Source organism: Zerene cesonia, chromosome 9, assembly GCF_012273895.1.
Source record: "Zerene cesonia ecotype Mississippi chromosome 9, Zerene_cesonia_1.1, whole genome shotgun sequence".
In the NCBI taxonomy this organism is placed as follows: domain Eukaryota; kingdom Metazoa; phylum Arthropoda; class Insecta; order Lepidoptera; family Pieridae; genus Zerene; species Zerene cesonia.
Window position 1 is genome coordinate 4,211,339 of NC_052110.1, and position 22,468 is coordinate 4,233,806.

Below are 22,468 nucleotides of genomic sequence, written 5' to 3' on the forward strand. Positions count from 1 at the left end.
ATCGTAAAATGTTATTTGTAAAATATCCTAAATACCCTTACAAAGATCACTAAAATGTTTTATATAGAAAATGCCTAGATTTTGATTTGTGTCCATCAACATACCAAACCAAAGTCTTCCCTTCGTGTCAGCTTTGCCATCATTGATTCGATTGTCAGGTTTGCCCAAGTCGACTACGGTGAGCAGTCTCATAGCGCTATCGCCTTCCATATCGTCCCAGGACAGCAAGTAGAGTTCACTGCGAGATGATAGTATGACCTTTCCCGGGTAGTCTTTTACTGTCACAACGAGGGATACTGGCCCGTAATCTGAAATATTGCGTATGAAATAGGTTTAAATAAACGTAAACTTTTTAACTAAGTGTTGCTCGTAGCTTCGCCAGTGTGGTGTTAATAAATTTTCATGGATCAAACTTTCACCCCTATTTTATCGACAGGGGGGTAGATTTTATTAAAATTGTTTACCTACATCATAGTGGTGATATAATACAATAGTCCAATAGGACCAGTAGTTTGGGCTGCGCGTTGATGGATCACATTCCACGTCACCTTTGAGATTTATAAATTAAGACTAAAATTATAGCATACTTGTTTATAGTGCTAAGTTCTCAAATATCTCATTTTATTCCTTGTCCCGTTTCAAGGGTCCTTTCTTTTCTATGCGGTTTATTAAGCGCATTTCTTTCTTTGACTTAAAGTGATGTGTATACTTTTATCGGATTTCGTATTTCGTATTGATATGAATGGATATACATATCAGGTAAAGCGATAAATATATCGTAAACACTAAACAGTCCTTAGAAATATCTCCCAGATGTCGTCGGATTATTGTAAAGCAACATATTTTACAAGTCATACAAGTCATTGTTGACTTGTAAACTTCAAGAGTCTATTGTTAAGAATTTATTGATAAGTATAAATTTAGCATGTGATTGTTGAATTGAATGATGCTAATTGAGAGCGTTTTGTGTACCTATTTTTCTCGAAGTCACATTTCCGGTAACAGGGTCGAGTCTGTAAAGTTTCTGGTCTTCTATGTCGACCCAGTATAATGCACTTTCGTTTTCCGTCCAATGAGGGCCCTCAAAGTGAATACCACCTCGAACAACCTAAATTAGAAATTGAAAGGCAATGAGTAGACAATCCAATGATTAAGTTATCTCTTTCTTATGCAATAGGTATATTACGTGCAAACAATTTTATACTCGTAATTAAATTAATACGAATTTTAAACGTTTGAAACCGGTCTAAAGTCGTTGGTCCCTTTTACGAACGCTATACAAATTTTTAATACAATCTTAATGTTTCATTTAGAATAATTCGCATTCTAAACCATGAGACGATTTGCTTAATTTGATGTAAACAGATAAATTTTAGGTACTGGTTTGTTCATAATTTTTCATTGCAAGAAAGATGCCTTTTTTAGTATAAATAACAAACCTAAATATATGAATGAATAAATAAAAATATAACGTCGGTAACAAGACCTTAGCTTTTCATTTAATCTGTAAAATTAAATTAAAATGTAGAAAATTTTATCAATGTAAAAGAATAAGAGCCAGTTCCTTACATTTTTTATTAATGGTGATGAAGCGGTGTATCCTTGAACACACTCTAAACACAATATTGTAAAAACAATTGGACACCAGAACATCGACGAATTTCCTATTACAAATTTCATTTTTTACTTTAACTTTGATGTAACAATTTTTTTGTGTTTATAACATCGTCACCCGTCCACTGTTTCGTAAATTTGAACGCAAACTGCCAGCCTGCCTCAGATATTGAGATAAATCCATGGCCAAGTTGTAGTAGGTTGCAAAATCTTCCAAGCATGTTTTTGCTATAATCAACTACAATGTCAAATAAGTAGCAAAATAATCAATTAAATATATAATTATTTTTAGCATTTTTGATAAGGCAATTTTATTTTTCCGTTTTTATTGTTATACAGTTATTGTTGCTTTTTTTTTTAAATATTCAAAACTTTTTCACCTATAACGTCCACCACATTTCGTCCAATTTTGAAATAATAAAAAATTAAACTATCAATTAAAATTTTTGTTTTTGCATAGTTGTATATTACTCCTAGTAAATATAATATTTACGGAATAGTTTACAATTTTAATCAGTTTGTCTACTGGAGATTAGTCTAAAGAACATGGCCATGTTATTGCAATTAAAATATGTTATTGCAATGATTGTTACCTCATGACACATAATTTAAACTTGGAATTACATTGTGTATACTACATTATATGCTGTACATAGATATACCATAATGATTAACCGTGTTTTATGGTTCAATTCGCCGGAAAGGCTGGCCATTATTTTGCGCGAACCATCATCATCGAATATCATTCGAGACATGTTTGGTATCGCTAAATTGGTTTCATGTCCTATTCTATCTTGATACTGTTTTTAAAATGCTTTTGTTGTTAGTGACCTTGCATTATTTAAGGAATTGATATGAAACAAATGTTTAAAAAGTTATTATTGCAAAAACCAATACAAATATTCCTTTTAGTGCAATCAGGTAAAATATACTATTAACGTTCGGAATGATAAAAAAAATCAATTCTGAATTGTTCAGCTAATTGTATGTTACCATGTGATTTCTACTTAGTACGTTCTAATAGCATTACACTTGAAATTACTTATGTTCATAGAAAATACTATCTTTTGTTTTCATAAACGTAGTAGCTTTTTCATACTGGTATATGGTATCATAATCATTTTTACTTGGCTAAATTTCAGTTCTACTATAAGTCGGTAGCCCTATTACCTTTCCACGACATCATTAGTCACATGTTTCAACTGTCAAGCACACGTTCTCGTTCCAGATAAAAGTATTCATGGACATGAAGCCTGGCGGCTCACTGTGCACCGTGCTAGCCACCATGTTCCGCTTCAAGTCGGAGCAGCGGTGGCGCAAGTTCGACTTCCAGGTCGGTAAGGTATGCACCCGATCGCACGCTGCCTCTCACCGCCGCCCCGCAGTCCCGACACCGGCTCTATAACAATGCATTTGCACGGCCGTTGGACGAAGTGTACGATCGATTTCAGGTTATCGAGTCAGAAACTATTTAATTATCATTACAGGAAAGGTCGTAATTATATAGTTAAAAAAATGTAAAACGATCGGTCGCATGCTTTCTTCCACCAGTCGTGCCCTCCATTCCAATCGCACGATTTAAGGGTATGAATTATTAACAATTACATATCTATAACACTTCTTAGTTACACCAAATACGATTTTTCTTATACACCAGAGAGATCTTTTACGGTTTATTTATGTCTAGAGACAAATTATGTTTTAGATCAGACAAAAACACATACTATGTTATTGTTGGAGGGTACATTCTTGCCATTTCACGCAGATCTCATTTCAGTTTCAAGGTTTTCGGGAGTCTTATTTTGTGTTCTGTGTAAATATATTTTTAAATCAGTTTGTGATAATTGTATGTTGTGTTTTTGTCACTAATATTTTGGGAACTGTTACTCACCCTCGTTGTGTGCATGTGCAATATTGTTTTGTTATAATTTTATGATTTTACAAAATTTTATGTGATACTGTTTTGTGATATTTCTGGAACAAACGTGACTTTTGTCTCGTCGGAAATTAACGTAAGTCCTTGAACTACACACAAACTTTTTCTACTTAAACATTCCTTGATGTCAGAATTGTAGATAACCATTATGAAAAAAAAAAAAACTTTATTTCTAAAGTACACGAATTAATTTGCTCTTTTTCTTCCCTTCCCCTGTCCTTCCATTGCAGAATCCCTCTCGGAAAGACCTGAACGTGCAAATGATGATGGAGATAGAATCAGCTTTGCTGAGCGCTGAAATAATTAGGTCACCCTGCATCTACATACGCCCTGAGGTCGACAAGGCAACCGCCAATAAAGTCAAAGATATCATAAGCAACCATCAAGTCGAGTTCTGCGGTAAGTTTTGTGTATGCATGCCTCTAATCCTAACTCTTATTTATTGTTAAACATAAATTAATACTACTAAGTTACTAGTCCCTAACATTCAGGAGTAAGTGAAATAACTGTTAAACGAATGAAGTATATATTGAAACAATGAAATTGAAGTTTTTTTTTGTTGGTAAAGATTCGTACAGGCTTATAATTGAAATGAATAATCTAGAGATTTCGAGCAAGGGCAGAAGTTTTTCCATTTAGCTATTGTGTTCTGCACAGGAAGTGCAATGTACCTTTTATTTCATTTATTTTGGCGCAGCCATTGTTATTTGTTGCTTATCAGCATTTAAGTGTTAATGCTTTGGCAGGGTAAACACATTAAATTTTATACTTGAATTAATAAGACGAATCCATAATAGAATGATGAACGCTTATAAATAAAATATTTTAAATTTTCCTACCACCAAAGGATCTATATTATAATCTTTAATATCTATTTCCCAAGAACGCAGGAGGTTCTCAATTCGACTGATTTTTTTTTGTTTTGTTACTCGATAACTCCGTGGGGTTTTGAACTGGTTTACGTGATTCTTTTTCGTGTTTGATTAGAAATTGTCGTTTATGCCCCTTTCAGAATTCGGAGGGAGTGGAACGTTAATGTTTTTTTTAATAATTTTATTTCTTATTCAGATGAAGAAGAAGATGCAACACACATAATTTACCCAGCTGTGGATCCGTTAGAGGAGGAATACGCCAGGCCGGTGTTCCGTCGCGGCAACAACGTGCTGATACATTGGTATTACTTCCCCGACAGCCACGATACGTGGGCACAGGCTGACTTGCCGGTAAGATATTGTAGTAAACTATTTTTACTTATTTTTGATTTAATATTTGACTGTGAAAATTGTGGAAAATACAGTATGTTTGTTGAAATTATCTCTACTGTTTAAGTAAATGTAACTAAAAAGAAAACGATAATTATTGTCAACCATGTATGTGGAAAATTTATTTCAATATTGTATTTTAGCTTAACTGTACAAATTCAAGGCATTTTGATGTGACACTACAATTAAAATCGATATAAATTGTCATCATTGATAGAAGTCAGGGATGCCCAATATTAGTAATTTTATAAAACTGTTCATAGTTTCCTTCAACATATTACAAAATTGATAGCAAGCTTTATCAACATTTATTTGTGGTTAAAGGTCGATGTTCCCGAAACAGCGAACTGGGATTGCAATAGATCTGAGCCCTACCGCGTGTCCGCAACGTGGGTGTTGGACTTGCCGCACTACAATGAATGGCTCAATGAAGAAGATTATGAAGTTGACGCTAATGGAAAGAAAAAGGTATAAAAGATAATGACTGCCATTCACTAAATCTTATTTTTTTAGCCAATTTCCTTTGTCATGTGTATGTCACACCGTCTGTACCGAGTTACGACAATGTGCCAGCAATAAACTTTCATCTTTCAATTAAGTGAAATAATTAATTTTAGGTTTTACACAAAGAATTGTGAAAAATGAAATCATTTTATATCTTCTAACATTCAATTAATTTATTCCCATAGTAAATATGGATTTCTAAATACTAAAAATGTTTAGTTCAAAAATTGTGATAATATTAATTATTTATTAATTTAGGTGCACAAATTACGTTTATCCGTTGACGATTTAATCCCCGGAGGAGAGACGTCCTCGAAGAGCAAGAAAGGCAAGAGGAAGCGCTCCCCCTCCCCGCCTCCGCAGAAACATAGCAAGAGGAAGAGGTAATCAATTGCTGCAGTCTGTTTATTATTTATTTATTCTATGTTATTATTTGGATACTTGGTCGTGTAAAGTAGAGTACAGAAATGTAAAACTAATTGTGCAAATGGCGGCCTTATAGCGTCGTCTTTTTATTTTATGTCGTCTCTGACGAGCAACTAGGATTTACTCATAATGCACAGCATATTCGTAATCTATGTGTACAAAATAAAGTTACATGTAAATTTAAAAGATTTTAAATATGATTGGTTCAGTTTTTCATTAGTACTTAGTACCTGGAGGACCGAGCTTTGCTCGGTATTTTTTTTTTTTTTGTTTTTTATAAATTGTGTTTTTTGAAAATTATATTTAAGTACGAATTACATACTAATAAAATGATGAAATATTTCGATCTTACCGACAGACACGCCCCCTATTTGTTAAAAAAGTAAGTTTAAATTGATAAAATACGAATAAAACACGAATATGACATTTCCTAAATTTTATTGTAAATAGTCTATACAAGATGTAAGTTTACCAGTTATTAACAGTTAGGATTTTATTACAGCCGTGTAGCAAAAAGGCGGGAAAATGATGTAGACGAAGAAGAAGATAATGCATCAAGAGATAACACTGATGTGGCTCCCGCCCCTGAACCTGAAAGACCCGCAGAACGTAAGATATTTTCAAACATAATTTAATTCTTATCATATTATATTACATTTAACTTTGCGTGAAGTAAGGTCACCGATAAAATAAAATGATCATTTTTCTTATTAATCTATTGAATTAAGTTATTGTATTAACTGCATTATCAGTTAGATAATATTTAACTTTTTTTCAATATTACACAACCTATATAAATGATATACTGCTAAATCGCTTAACAAATACATTTTAATTATAAATACGAAATATGAAATTCTTCCACGTCACAACAGGGCGATATAATGGTACGATTTTTATATCTGGAGATAGTTAGGAGGCTGGAAAATGGTATAAGTTACTTTTAACCGCGGTAAAATATCTCAATCCCATCCTAAGGGAATAGCACATTCTATTGTTTTTGCTAACATGTTCCGTCCTTAACCGCCGTTTTAAACACCGTATCCTTAGATAAAACTAAAGTAATTATATTTGCCATATATCAATTTTTCACTTACTCTTTTTTCAACATCGCATCAATGCCTTTGCTATCAATTTGTTCAATGTGTCGTTACGGACGGATAGACTGCGAGAGATAGCACATTCACATATCAGTTTATATTATTTCCTTTCGTTATCTATCATATTTCAAACACTTACGGCCTTTTTGAATATTCTATCGGAGATTACAGGTAAAGGGCTGTTTCAGATAATTATAGCAAATTAATCTATCCTTAACTTACATTTCGTAATTGAGGATAAACGCTATCCATCAGTATCGAAGGACATATAGCATCTTCCTTCGCACATATCTAAGCCTCTTGAAACGGTTTTGTTATATGGAATATGCGGAAGTATATTCAATACGAAATACCTACATAATAAGCAGTGCTTAACCTTGATTGTGAAATGCAACTTAATTATAGATTGATTTACTATAGTTACTGAAGATAGTTATCTTCGATACGGTAATAGGTACGTTAATATTACGATGATCTATGTCTATCTGTACAATGAAACTGAGCAAAAAAAGAAAACTATATAGATTAAAATTATCAGTTTTCATTGTATAGTTTTCTGCACATAAAATAACGTTTTTAGAAATTGTTTGTCGCTTATATTTAACCAGCTATTGGTGTACCTTGTTATTGGCGTATTTATTGTGATAATTAATCAGTACTTCATACAATCATACTGTAAAATTAGCTGTAAGGTACCTTTTATAAATAAAATAAGAAATGTACAAATATAAAGTAAACTTTATATATATATATATATATATATATATATAAGAATATAAAAAAAAACGATTATAAAAATATAAATATATGTATACATGTGTGTGCGTCGTGCAGCGCCCGCGAGCACGTCGGGCGGCGCGAGCGCGGCGGAGGCGGGCGGCGCGGCGGCGGACGCGCCCGCCACGCCCGCGCCGCTCGACCACCACGACGACTCGCAGGGCAAGCACAGCGACTCCAACACGCAGGTACGTGCGCAGCGATATTAGAATAGTAACGACATACCCATATCCTTTTCCGTTCCCTTCCCAGACCTTTAGGCAAATAAAAAAATATATTTACTCGTACTAAATAGACACTCGTTCTGGTTCCGCCCGGATATCAAGATTCCTGTTTTATCCCAATGAGCATTTAATCGCGATAAAAAGTATCCTATCACCCAAGTCAGCTTATATTCTGTCTGTGTACAATACCAGGTTTCATCGAAATCCATTCAGTAGTTTCAGTGTGATTGACGGACCAACATCCGCATGAATAACGTGACGTGTAGAACGTTGAAATGTAGACAAGGAGTTTATTATTTAAGAGTTCACTTGTTACATAGTAGGTAAAGTATTTTCAAATATTTTATCTAAAAATTTAATTATTTTTCAATAATAAACTAAACAACGTTAGAATAGAATCATCAAAATCGTTTCACTCACTCAAATGTTCTATGTAAAATAAAAAAAAACATATAAATAATACTGTCTAATGGAGAAAATGCTCGCTTATTCAGGTCGGTTGAAAAATTATTCAAATCTACAACGAACATTCGAATATTATAGTTCCGAAAAGAAATGTCATGATTAGAAAATTTACTTAATATAGCAATTATTTTATCAGGAAACAATCATAAAAGAGGAACTTGAAGACAACGTAACTGATCAAACGCATCACATCGTGGTGCCATCCTACTCGGCGTGGTTCGACTATAACTCCATCCACACCATCGAGAAGAGAGCCCTACCAGAGTTCTTTAATAACAAAAACAAGTCTAAAACACCGGAAATGTATCTTGCTTACAGGTAAAAATTTACATGTTTTTTTTTAATTTAATTTTTAGTTTTATAGCATTGAAAACATGAAACCGAAAGAGTAGAAGAAATTCGATTACTGTGGCAGGATCACGGGTGGCCGAGAGGCTAGGCGTTGCTACGGTTAGGCAAAGTGCCTCGTGATCAAATTTTTTCTATTCTTTCAAAATTTCTCATTTATAAAGCATTTCAATGCTATAAAACTAAAAATTAAATTTAACAAAGGCCGCGTTCCATCGATACAATATTGTAATCATTGAAATAATGTTTCGTATTGGTTGTGATGGTTCTTAATCATCTCAATAGATGGCGTGGGGTGCCCCTTAGGCACATGAAACCGAAAGAGTAGAAGAAATTCGATTACTGTGGCAGGATCACGGGTGGCCGAGAGGCTAGGCGTTGCTACGGTTAGGCAAGATACGCAGGTTCGAATCCTGCCTCGTGATCAAATTTTTTCTATTCTTTCAAAATTTCTCATCATGTTTTTTTTATATAAATTTAATACGCTTAATGTATATATCTCTTCACCTGCGTCATGCTATTGCGCGTTTTGCCTAACACATATTCTATGACACAAATTCAATCTACATTAATAGCAACAATAAATTATTATATGTGGAACACGCTGAAATGAGACGCGTATGATGACATAGACCCATCAGTAGCTATACTGACGTTGATAAACATATTTATATAACGAGGAAAAGCTTTTTATATTTAATTATTTTAATAAGATATTAAAATAAACAGTAATTAAAATGCATGAAGCATGATCTTAATGCTTGTTGTTATTGTCCATGACGTGTACGAAGGTGGATTCGATAGATTCGTAATATTCAATGACTTTCCAATTCCTTATGAAATTTAAATTGCCATTTAATCTCGTACGTACTTGGTTGAAAAGTCGAAGAGTCAACCAGGAAATGCTGCGCCCAGGACTTGATTTCATCATCATCATCATCAGCCCATACACGTTCCCACTGCTGGGACACAGGCCTCCTATGAGGGTTTAGGCCATGATCCACCACGCTGGCCAAGTGCGGGTTGGCAGATGTCACATGTCGTCGAACTTTTGATTCTTGGACATGCCGGTTTCCTCACGATGTTTTCCTTCACCGTTTTAAGCAGTGGTGATGTTATCCACATGTGCAGATAAATTGAAAAATCAATTTATTTCCTGCACGCTCGCCCGGTCTCGAACCCCGACTTATCGATTTTTGAAGTCCGAGGTTCTCACCACTGAGCCACCTCTGCTTTTTTAGGACTTGATTTATTGTATATATATTTTTTTCCACTAGAAATTTCATGATCGACACCTACCGATTAAATCCAACGGAGTATCTAACGAGCACGGCGTGTCGCCGCAACCTGGCGGGCGACGTGTGCGCCATCATGCGGGTGCACGGCTTCCTCGAGCAGTGGGGACTTGTTAACTACCAGGTAATGATTTAATTTGCAGTTTTTGAAGAAATATATAAAGAAAAGAAAAACAGTTTACTGTCAACCTGCTTTTGCGAAAAAAATTAAATATCTACCAAGTATTCCTAATATCAAGACATTTTATTACGCACTAAAATTTGCGTTAGCTGTAAATTTACAATTTCCGTTGTAATAGATAAGTTATACTTGAATTTTAATGTTTTTAAAAAACCATAATAAAGAATGCAAAATGCGAAAATTCGTAAAATTGATTTTGAAAGATTTAAATAGATCCGTCTCACTTTCCAAAAAGAATCGGTTATTATAGTTATAAAATAAGGGATTCCAAAATAGCAACAGATTCAACAAGTATGCTAATGATATAAACAATATCTCAGTTTCATTTTTAAGGAATAGAAAAAATCCATCACGAGGCGGGATTTGAACCCGTGTCTTTAGAAAGAATATTTCATTTATTTAATAAATAATAAATAATGTATTACGAATTAGGTGGAAGCAGATGTCCGTCCCACAGCAATGGGCCCACCGCCCACGTCTCACTTCCACGTGCTCTCTGACACCCCGTCGGGATTGCAGCCGCTGCAACCTAGACCCGCTCAGCCTAGACCTGGTATCTATGGTTATGATTGTTTTTTATTTTTTTGTTTTTTTGCTATATTTTTTTTTATTATCGAGCTAAGAAGCTATATATGTAATAAGATACTCGAATTGGAATATTATCAAATTTATAGTATAGATATACTTTTATATAGTATAGATTATACTTAATATTATAAAGCTGAAAAGTTTGTTTGTTTATTTGAACGCGCTAATCTCAGGAACTACTGGTCCGATTTGAAAAATTCTTTTCAGTGTAAGGTAGCCCATTTATTGAAGAAGGCTATTTATGTACCACGGGCGAAGCTAGAGCGGATCGCTAGTTTTAAATATTTAATCACAGAAATTGTTAATTGTTTACCATCACTTTTTTCACTTTTTTTATAGCAGAATCACATGAGGCAACACCACCGCCCATGAGCAATCACAAAGCTCTTAATAAATAGCTTTTGTGGAGCTATTGCCGGCTTTCAAACTTAGTTAGGACTTGAATAAAAATATAGTGATTTCTTTTTCTTGTCGTTCTTTCTTCAATGTATGCTTTTAATATTAAAATAATTGCCAATATTTAAAGAAGTCGGTTAATATATTTTGTACCTTATGTTTATTTCGTTTACTCCTCTTACTTGTATTTTATGTTCCTTAAATGATATTTTTTAGTAGAAAACGCAGCGGTGCCTAAAGTAGAGGCTGGATTGCCGAACGGAGCGGAAGGCGGCGCTCCGGTCAAGAGCGAGCCGGCGGTGAAGACCGAGCCGACCCTCGAGCTAGGAAATGCGCCTGGACTTAAGTTGGATCAGGTGACTGTAACTTAAAGACAAACGTAATAAAGGGAAAATTGTGCAATTCGTTAATTTAGCTAAGCATCCAAATTTGTCTAGTATAATACATTTATGCCAATAAACTCTAGTATGTATCAAATGTGATTTCGGTGGAAAATAAATAATTTACTCCATTCATTTCCGACAACATAAAACCGCGGTGTTGCACATATTTTTTTTTTTACTATATAATTTGTACTTACTGTACGAATCTCTGTTTTGATTACTAATAATATTTTATTTTATTAGTTTAATGCAATTATTTATATTTAATGTTATGTCACTAAAAAGCCGGCAAAGCACTTGTTACACCTTTAGTTGCAAGTGTTTATGGGCGGTGGTGATCACTTAACATCAGGTGGCCCACCTGCTCCTTTGCTTGCTCTGCCATAAAAAAAATAAAAAATAAATAAATGACGAAATGTACAGTACCGCGGCGGGGCGCGCGGCCGCGAGTGGACGGAGCAAGAGACCCTCCTGCTGCTGGAGGCGCTGGAGCTGCACCGCGACGACTGGAACCGCGTCGCCGCGCACGTGGGCACCAGGACGCACGACGAGTGCATCCTGCACTTCCTGCGGCTGCCCATCGAGGACCCATATCTTAACGATAGTGAGTTCAGTATAGTGCTATCCGACTGAGAATAGGAACGCAAATGACCTCTATATGCCAAATGTGGAGATATCCCCTTGTCATGTGAATGACGGATCGTTTTTTTTGTTAGACTTATAAATCAAATTTAAATACAAAAGTTACTGTTGAAGCAATATCATGAATTCGTTTGAATGAACAGCTTTGACGTCACAATATGGTGAGTCGATTCTATTCGTAGTTAAATCAATGGATATAGTATACCCATGCAAGTGGATACTTTTGTATGAAGACTTTTTATTCAAATTTTGAAGTAGGTTGTTGTGTAGGTTTGTTTTTTTATGAAAGTTATACATGATATGTACGTGCATACAAGATAGTCATAAGAGAGCGACAAATCATGAGATCATTAATTCTCGAATAATCGAAGTTGAATTACATTTCGGCAAGACATACAGATCTACTATGCATGATTTTGTATTGCAACTTATATCTTATAAAGAGATCATGATACACAATTTATTTTGAGATCATTTATTTAGCTTTTTCAAAACTAATAGAACCTCAAAAAATGACAATAAATATTCCAGGTGGTGTTTTGGGACCCCTGGCATACCAACCGATCCCATTCAGCAAGACTGGCAACCCGGTCATGAGCACTGTGGCTTTCCTCGCCTCTGTAGTAGATCCACGTATTGCATCCAAGGCCACCAAAGCAGCTATGGATGAATTTGCTGCTATTAAGGTATGGATTGATACAGATAACTTTGAACAAGTGTGTTCTGTTGTGGAAGATAAAAAACTATTTTTTTTAGACACGCATTCCTCATAAAGCATTTCAAAAAATAAAAAAAGAAAGCAAACATTATATAATAATTAATATTATACAGACAACTGATAGCGAACATCATAACCACTTTAAATAGCACAACACACTCGCCTATCTGTCGTAAAATGACATTTTACACAATAACGTTTCAGTTCTGAATGAAGCCACGTGCTAAAATATCTTATAGCACTATAATGTGAGATACTCAAATAATATCAATACATATTTATTTATTATATGCAAGTGCACGCATGATTTCTAAACACAGTACATTTAACACTATCACCAAGGTACACTTAAATGCTGTAGCTAATCCTACTAATATTATAAATGCGAAAGTTTGTAAGGATGTGTGTGTGTGTATGTTTGTTGCTCTTTCACGCAAAAACTAATTAACCTATTGCAATGATATTTGGTTCGTAGACAGCTGGACAACTGGAATAACATATAGGCAACTTTTTATCCCGATATTCCTACGGGATACGGACTTACGCGGGTGAAACCGCGGGGCGCAGCTAGTATTATATAAATTGATATGATTCTGTACACTTGACATGTCAACTGTATTGAAATAACAAGTGTGAGACACTTCGCCGTCTATTAGTAACTCAGAAGCGTAACTACGCTTAGAATTTTCACAAATTGCTGCGTGTCATCGGTATTGCCGCATTCTCTTGAGGGGGATGCTGTCGTCGATAACCGGCGTAGCGACATCCATTGATTTTTAAAACAAACCTCGAGAGCGATAATAATAATTATATGAATAACAATCCTGACCCATCTTTTGTATTGTAATGTGATTAATAATGTGATTCTGATGTACCCAGGACGAGGTGCCGGCGGCCATGATGGAGGCGCACGTGCGCGCGGCCGGCGCGCTCGGGCCGCAGGCCGCGCTCGCCGGCACCGGCATCGCCGGCACCGCGCCCGAACACCCGCCCGGTAACAGCTCCACACGCTTTTATTTGCTTCATATCCCCACACAACCATAATACCTCTAATACTTAAGAGTGAAGGAGGAGTGTAAAGGAGTCGGAAAATAAGTCCTCTATGTATGTACCGACTTTGACGATTTTGAATCACTTTGAAGAGAAATATTTACATCCAATTTTTTACAGTTATCAAGGATTCGTGAAAAGGAATAATTTGATGAGTTTATCTCGTCATCTCGATTAGGATAGCCAATTTTACATAATTTCCTGACATATACTTAACAAATAAGACAATTTCGTAGATTCTACCATTGGATGTGTTTTTTTTAGTTTTTATATTTCTATATTTGTTATTTTATTCTAAATGAATAAGACAATCTTTACTATGCTAAAAATCTTAATTGTACACCCTGTATAATAAATGCGAACGTGCGTTTGTTTGTTTTTCTGCCACGTCACAATGTTGAATTTTATGTTTTAATCAATCATAAAATCGCTTCGTTCTGACTTAATAATAAAGGGTACACACAGTAATGCAAATAATTATCAAATACAGAAAAGAAAGAAGGTGCAGACGTCAAGGGAGAGCCAATGGAGGTTGAAGGAGAGGGAGAAGCCAAAGTGAAGGAGGAGCCGTCTGAGAGTGCGGCGCCCGCGGAGGAGAAGGAAGTTAAGGAGGAAGATGCACAGCAACCACAAGGTAAAAAAAAACTATAATAAATTTACACTTTTTGTACGTGAATCAAAATAAAGAGAAAAGAATAAAAGTATACATATGAACTGAGCAATTACAGGACGCAAGCAGAAACGCGAATTTTTTTGTTTAACATTTTTTAATTAATATTTCTTTTGAGAACTTTCTTTAAATGTATTACATCAAATAAAATTTTATAAGTAAATCTTACATGACTCATAAAAAACACCAGTACTTAAAATACTTACTGCGTTGTAACAATTGTATACATAATTCATAATTATATTTGTTTAACACATATATGCATATATATAAAAAAAAATCTATGTTTTGTTCTATAATATTTTTATAGTAAGATTTATATTGATATATGTATATAGATAAACGGTAAAACGTAGCATGTAAAAACTTGGAATTGGCCGGCGTGGTGTATTATTATATGAACTCTCATATTCAGTGTCCCTGCAGTCGGGACAAATATGGTGATTGATGATCATAATGATGATGATTTTTTTTAATCCCTCTAGAACCACCAGCAGCAGTCGACGCTAAACTTCAATCGGCTGCCGCAGCCGCCTTGGCAGCGGCCGCCGTTAAGGCGAAGCACCTCGCTGGAGTCGAAGAGAGGAAAATTAAGTCTTTGGTGGCCTTGTTGGTCGAGACTCAGATGAAGAAGCTGGAGATTAAGCTGCGACATTTTGAAGAGCTGGAGGCGACTATGGAAAGGGAGAGGGAAGGTATGTGTTGGGATTAGTATGTGATGTTTTGAGTTTGTAGGTTTATCAAATTGTATTGGTAATTTGTTGAATGTCTTAGGTTTTGACAAATAAACACTTCCCAAATGACTCCCTTAATTATGTTTTTTTTATAATTTTGAATAAAATATCTGCTTCATGAATTGGAAACTTGTTAATCCCTTATTTTTCACCGGATCAAAATGAATGTAACAACTACACAACCGATCAAATGAATTAGTTGGTTAAAAGAAAATTACATCTAGAATATATAGTATATCAGCATATTAGGATACATGAGCTTACTATTATTTTATGTTTGATTCAGGTCTCGAATACCAACGCCAACAGCTAATACAGGAAAGACAACAATTCCACTTAGAGCAATTGAAGGCGGCTGAATTCCGGGCAAGAAATCATGCTATTCAGAGGTGAGATCAAAATTCTAAAATAGCTATTTAAAATATAATATTCAGGTGTATTTATTCAAAGTATTTTTTATGTAAGGGAGATAATGTCTATGCTCATATAAGACCCTTGAAATGTTTCCCGAAAGCGGTCTAAGTAAAATATATAAAATATTTTGCCACTATTAATTTAATCATTACTCCTTTGAGCTTGAGCGAAGCTAAGGATAATATAACTTATCCATCTAAATTAATGCATAAAAAATCTGTTATTGTTGACAAATAAAGTAGAAAACAATTGTATCCAATTATATGTATAATCGATTTTATCCTTCTGTCTCTGAACAAATTCTTTGGTGTAGAAAATGCGTACTACTCGTATTTTGTAATAACACTGCAATATATAAAATTTTAATTTACCAACATTGACGTTTGCTAAAATTATTTTGTAAAAGCTTAACATGGATTATTGAAAGAATTTTAGATAGAAGTTCCATTCATAAATTGATTTCAATACACTGTTTACTCATCATGCATTATGTAGATATAAAGTTGCTAAATCGATAAGTGAACACTCATTATACGTAAGAATATTTTCTCTCAATGTGCGTATACGTACGTACGTGTTTATATTTTTACTTATTGTCTTGTTAACTGTCTAGGTTAAACCGGGCTTTCCAGTTCTTGGTCTTCAAAATTCGTTTTGATTTACTTAAATGGAGCAACATTATAATTTATCCTCAGGTTACAAGCGGAAAGCGGTGGTGCCGCAGTGGTGGGAGGTGTGGGCGTGGGGCCCGTAGTGGGTGTGCCCGGAGTGGTGGGGGCCGCTGTGGGGCCCGCGCCCCCGCCCGCTGAACCCACGCAGGAGCCACCGCACCACCACCCCTAGGCATCTTTGGGGTCCTAGCCTATCTAGGTCTTAGGATTACTCTATAATTTAGTTTATCAAAATAGGTTAAGAACCAGTGAAACAGGTATATAAATTTTGAAAAATTGTAAGGAATTGGAATCTCTAAATACAAAAGAATATATAAACACATTTAATATAGGTATGTGCACTAACAAATAAATATTTGTTGTCACAAAAAGTAGTTTTTTTATGCAGGTTTCATTTAAAGTAAATTAATTTTAAATTATTACCTAGACAGATTTGAATCTTTATTAAAAAAAAGTCACTTTTACAAGAAAGGGATGAGTTTGTGACTTAACAAAAAATGTGATTATAATAAAATATGTTATTTATACATTGTTAAAAAATTTGTATACCTATTTCATTTGTAATAGTTTTAAGGTGTATTGTATTTGTTGTGAGGTCGATTTAGAGTGACGATGGTACAAATGTATACCATCAACAATAATTTTCATATCAAATCTTGTATGCTCACACGATTAATTTGTGTCACATGTAAAGTCAAATATGGAGCTTTTTTACATAATGAATAAATAACTGTATTAAATTTGTAGAATATCACTGCACTAATCACGCATACTAGATTTTCTATTCATTATATAAAGAAAATAATAAAATTCTCAAGCAAACACATAATTTAAACTAGATCGTTTGTTTTGTTTATAATCTAAATATTATCTCGTGGCACAGTAAATAATAAATATATTGACATTATAACAATACCTACAATTAAATATATTAAATGTATGCAGTCTATTCATGAAGTTATTTAAGCAGATGCCATGAAAAATTAAACACAAATGTTTCCGTATGCTGTTCATTTCTGTTGAACAATTGAAGCGTGAAAAATCTTTTGTATCTTATTAAAATTAAAAACCTTCAAACACTATAAAATTGGGTTATTCGTTACTGGTCTACCTCTTGGAAGAGTTCGTAAAAGGTAGTTAATTTATTTAATTTTTTTTTATATATATCATCAGTCTTAAATTTGTTTTCTTAGAATTGTTTGTATGGTCCTGTTGTGTAACTGTTTTTTTTTTATATCGGGTTTAGATCGGTTTCTCTTTTTTGGGTCATAGTCGGCAATGGAACTGGTGGGTCGCCTGATGGTAAGCGTTACCAACCGTCTTTGAACGTTTGGAGAGGCGTAAGGTCAATTGTAGGCTTTTCGCTTCTACAAATGGATTGCCGTTTTTTAATTAGAAAGGAATTAAGATATGATTGACGAGAGGAATAAAAGAAAGGACTGGGAAGGGTGAGGAGAAGGATATGGGCCTCCGTCTCCCCCACCCATCGAACGAAACTCGGCAACATGCTACTGTCTCACGCTGGTCTTCTGTGCGGGTGTGGTACTTCCCCGGTGCGAGCTAGCCCTATTCGTGCCGAAGCGTGCTCGGCTTCCACATACAAAAATCGGTTGGGTTGAATTTTGAAATAAACTAGGAACAATAACGGCTCAGTTATCGGTCCTTGTGGTACTCCATATGCCTACGATTTATGATACGATCTCAGAAAATATTAGGAAATTGAAAAATAAAGTCATATTTAGATCGAATCGTTTCAGATTTTAAAATAAGATAAGATATTTCTTCTTTATGGTTTCGGATTTATATTTTATCTTATTTAATAATAGATTTGAAAATAAGATAAAATCATTTATCCTATTTTGGATCGACAATTGATTGATGATATAAATACTAAATAATAGATTTAATGATTAATTTTGACACAAGATAAAATCATATCTTCTCTTTTGCATCGAATTTAGTTTAAATCTAATCATTTGATGGTATAAGATAGTGTTTGCTTCGATATTTTAAATAATAAAATTAACTAATTTACTTAGTTTCTTTTTAGTTTTTAACAAATTCGTGTTTCTCAACCAAAAAAAATTGAAATAAACTCAGAACATTCCACCATTTATAAAGTTTTTTCAGGGTACTGTAAATTATATATCATATCCATAATAATTTTCGCTTTGTGGTTTATCGAGTTGTATAAATTCGGTTTTCCTTAAAACCATTCGGAAAAGCATTAATAAATTAATGATCCTATATCATATTCCACTAACATGGCATTGTTTTTCAACGGTTTTCAATAAAATAAGTTAGTTTATAAAAAAATAAAATAGAACCATAATAGTCTTGATTTTTTTTTATTTGACTAAATTTATATGCCACACCAATTTCTAGTTGTTGTTTAACATAGATTGCTATTTTAATTATTAAAGAAAAAGAGGAGTTCTTGTGAATTAAATCATTGTGAATAGATATATACATTTCTCCTGTTAATATTTAGTCGTATTGGAAAGTAAATAGGTAGTGTGAATAGTTATAAATTAAATTTTTATAAAGGATATAGTATTCAACTGCTCATTTAGATAAGATTTTTCTAGGTTACATTTTACATTAGTGTAGAAAAAAAGATACTCAAACCTCAAAAAAATAAATAAAACAATATTAACATTTTCAGTGGTTTCGTATCTCTAATCTGTGTTGGTTTCGGAGTTAAAATTGCACACAAAGCCTTCAGTTATGATTCGAATAAACTATTTTCTGTATCAATTATTATGCATTGCGTTTGCGGCGGCGGCTTCAGACTATAATATATCTACGGTAAGTACAGTTTTAAATTTTATGTTTGTAAATTAGAGATAATAATATGTTTGCAATTCATTTTTATTAACCGTCCGTAATATCTTTCATTTATGTAGTCACAAAATAAGCTACAGCGGGTCTTTGTAATTTCTCTCTTAATTCTAGCTAACTTATTCAATAATACAATCGTCCTCCAAAATGTGACTCTTTATTGTATGATTAATAATTTTTACAACAAATTTAGCAATACCGTTTAAATTCATACTCAAATACACGTTTTTTCCTTAATTATTATTAATTTAGATATACACGAGCGATAACCCGGATGAGCCCGCCATATTCAACCACGGCGAGAGCCCCGAATGGGACGCGGACAGCCAATCCTTGCTCTTTGTGGACGTACACAAACAAAATGTACATCGTTTGGACTACGCTTCAGGAAATTTAAGCACAAAGCACATAGGTATGTATGATAAATAAAACAAATGAATCTACAAAGATTCAAAAAGCGAACCAGACTTTTGTGGCTCGGAAGTCAGTTAGTATTATTGTAGCAAATTCTGAATATTTAAATTCTTGCCTACACAACGTACTATAAACAATAAAAAAATATGTGCATGATCTTATTCATGTGTAGGTATATAAATCATTGCTTTAAGATAAAAGCAATGGGTACAAAAAAGCCAACGTTTTTTGGAATTAAAACTAGCCTTTGTGATTAACCATACTATAAAATCGGATAAACCTTCTGGTTCTACACTACAAAAGAGAAACTATTATTTATTCAGTGACATTGCAGAATCCGATCCCAAAAACGTCGCAATTATTACAGCAATAAATTTAAATACTTAAAGCTCATTAAATAAACGCTTATTGCCCGCAGATTACGGTCAAGTGAACGTCGTAGCGCGTGTGTCTGGTTCGAGTCGACTATTGGTCACTGTGCGCTCTGCTGTGTATTTGCTTGACTGGGATGTAAGTGGAGACTCAGCCTTGCGACTGCTAGCTACAGTAGACGAAGGATTACCAAGCAATGTTATAAATGAAGGAAAACCGGATCCTTCAGGAAGATTTTGGGCAGGTAAAATGTTCAGGCATAATTATTTGAAATTACAATGAAAAATACTTTCGTCAATGGGTCATATTACATTTAAAAGATATGACGTAGTCGTGTTTTAGGAATGAAAATTCGAGAAACAAGCGCTTTGAGATGTGTTCCATTTTTTTGGATAAATAGTCGCTGTTTCGTGTCTTTTCTTATAAAGTAATAAATTCCTGTTGGTATTTTCAAAAAACGGTTTCAGTCATTGTTGCAGGTGTATCTTTTACGCTCACTTACCAGATACCTGTGTTTGTGTATTTTACTTAAGGAATATAATATTCACTGCTCTGAAAATTTCTGATAAAGAGAGCCTTGCTAGATTGTCTATCTTTATCACAAATTGTGAACAGGGTATGACGATTCATGGGTCCTTCACTTTTTTTTTAAGTAATTCCTCTTAGTTCATAATCCTTGGGCTACGAATCACGTGCTTTCCCAATAGCGTTGCTATTTGGCATATGGCAATACAGATATTAATATTTTAAGGTACAAAGGGACCACAAGAAGGAGATGATGTGAAGGCGGATAAGGCTACGCTGTACAGTTTTGATATAAACCAAGACGGATTAGTAGAGCCACGTGTTCAACTGCGACCCGTGACCATTTCAAACGGTCTTACGTGGTCTCTTAACGGCACTGTTATGTACTACATTGATTCGGCTACAAAGAAGGTTGAGGCATTCGATTTCGATGCTGATATAGGGGCAATTAGTAAGTACACTTCTAATGTAACTAAATTCATATATATTTGTAAATTGATTTAGATTAGATGAGTGAATAATTATGGTTTATTTTAGGCGGCAGACGTACGATTTTCGACATTTCCGAACTCGATCTCGGTGATGCTATACCAGATGGTATGACAATCGACAGTGATGGCCAATTGTGGGTAGCTCTTATGTTCGGTGGCACGGTAAGTTTTGATGAATACACGTCGTTACATACGCACATTCGATATTTTTATAAGTTATGTCGTAAATAAATCTATCCAAACCCTTTAAAAGAATTTGACAGAGGAAATTTTATCGGAATGAGATATTTGTTCGCTTCGTTGCGACTTTGCGTTGTAAGAGAGTCAAACAATGAAACGTAACTAATTTATGAATAGATATATTAATTTTTATAACAACGTAACAATTATGTAAACTACAATAAGCTTTAATTTTAATCTTAATATATATTAATTACGCGTCACGTTGTTTGTCCGCGATGGACTCCTAAACGACTCGACCATTTTAATCAAATTTGCCCACCATGCGCAAAATCAAAAATCAACAATCAACATCAAACTGATCCAGCTTAAAAGATAGGACAGTTAATATTATTTCAATTACGATATATGCCTATCGAGGTGGAGCCGGATTGTGCAGCTAGTTGTAGTATATAAATAAGGTAACTTGAATTTCAGGTGTTGCACATAGACCCCGACACAAAACAATTGGTGTACAGTTACACTTTGCCAGTATCCCGTATCACATCCGTGTGCTGGGGCGGACCCAACCTCGACACGCTGTTCGTGACCACTTCGCAGCGCGGCGCCAACGAAACACTCGCGGGCGCCATCTTTACCATAACCAACACAGGCAGTAAGGGTGTTGCCCCTTATGAATTCGTTTTCAATAATGCCGATTCTTATTGAAGACCGCCTTATTGAACTGGATAGATTTGATAATTGTGGACGAAACGGACATGTATGATATGATATATAGTATTTTAATAAATTTATACAGTACTTAAAATTACATTTTGTTTATTTTTATGATACCATAAATTACGTCATACTTTGGGTTTTTTTAACTCCCAGGCATTAAGAAAAAAGTAGTTCGTTCCTTAATTTTAAATTTTCAATTATAGTACATATTTTAAATTTAACGTGTGACCTAACAAAACTTTTGATTCTGCCCTGTTTCACATTTTCTCATTTTGGTGATACCCTATCCCCTTTTAACATTTCATGCAAATTATGGATGACTCCATATGAAGTCTAGATGACTAGACGATTAGTGACTAAACAATAATGTAAAATAAACTTTATATTTATATAATAGCTATTTTAAATTAAATTTTGTGTCACGTTTTATTTCATTAATTAGCTAATTAGTCGAAAACTGCGTGACGAGAAACGTGCAACGAGCACGAGACATTAAAGTTGTAACTTTTTTAAGATTAATTATTTCC

The 22,468-nt window shown here is 34.3% G+C and overlaps 2 protein-coding genes across 6 annotated transcripts in view; both read left to right on the top strand.

Annotated features, from left to right (window-relative positions):
- Positions 1-17,480, top strand: part of LOC119828903 (SWI/SNF complex subunit SMARCC2) — a 24,315-nt gene extending 6,835 nt beyond the window's left edge. The window contains exons 3-20 of one of the 5 annotated variants that reach the window (XM_038351212.1): positions 2,843-2,956; positions 3,781-3,949; positions 4,619-4,773; positions 5,137-5,280; positions 5,575-5,699; positions 6,245-6,351; positions 7,677-7,807; positions 8,445-8,626; positions 9,934-10,075; positions 10,565-10,694; positions 11,333-11,472; positions 11,923-12,103; positions 12,673-12,827; positions 13,739-13,853; positions 14,400-14,543; positions 15,065-15,274; positions 15,600-15,702; positions 16,423-17,480. In XM_038351212.1, the coding sequence (XP_038207140.1) occupies positions 2,843-2,956; positions 3,781-3,949; positions 4,619-4,773; positions 5,137-5,280; positions 5,575-5,699; positions 6,245-6,351; positions 7,677-7,807; positions 8,445-8,626; positions 9,934-10,075; positions 10,565-10,694; positions 11,333-11,472; positions 11,923-12,103; positions 12,673-12,827; positions 13,739-13,853; positions 14,400-14,543; positions 15,065-15,274; positions 15,600-15,702; positions 16,423-16,570 (2,595 nt within the window). In that variant the 3' untranslated portion in view covers positions 16,571-17,480. The remainder of the gene's footprint in view (positions 1-2,842; positions 2,957-3,780; positions 3,950-4,618; positions 4,774-5,136; positions 5,281-5,574; positions 5,700-6,244; positions 6,352-7,676; positions 7,808-8,444; positions 8,627-9,933; positions 10,076-10,564; positions 10,695-11,332; positions 11,473-11,922; positions 12,104-12,672; positions 12,828-13,738; positions 13,854-14,399; positions 14,544-15,064; positions 15,275-15,599; positions 15,703-16,422) is intronic. The other 4 variants (XM_038351213.1, XM_038351214.1, XM_038351216.1 and 1 more) reach the window with 4 other exon arrangements.
- A 1,645-nt stretch (positions 17,481-19,125) lies between these two features.
- On the top strand, positions 19,126-21,984 carry LOC119829167 (regucalcin-like). The gene is made up of 6 exons (XM_038351568.1): positions 19,126-19,206; positions 19,492-19,651; positions 20,072-20,269; positions 20,777-21,001; positions 21,088-21,203; positions 21,699-21,984. Exons 1-6 carry the CDS (start codon positions 19,126-19,128, stop codon positions 21,927-21,929), a joined length of 1,011 nt encoding a protein of 336 aa, XP_038207496.1. The 3' UTR covers positions 21,930-21,984.
- The last annotated feature ends 484 nt before the right edge of the window (positions 21,985-22,468 follow it).

What these genes read in the sequence shown, in the direction of transcription:
- LOC119829167 (XM_038351568.1), top strand. Translation starts at nt 19,126, where the DNA reads ATGATTCGAATAAACTATTTTCTGTATCAATTATTATGCATTGCGTTT. An exon ending in TTTAAGCACAAAGCACATAG is followed by an intron (nt 19,652 to 20,071) that starts GTATGTATGATA and finishes TATTGCCCGCAG; the next exon opens with ATTACGGTCAAGTGAACGTC. An exon ending in TTCAGGAAGATTTTGGGCAG is followed by an intron (nt 20,270 to 20,776) that starts GTAAAATGTTCA and finishes TAATATTTTAAG; the next exon opens with GTACAAAGGGACCACAAGAA.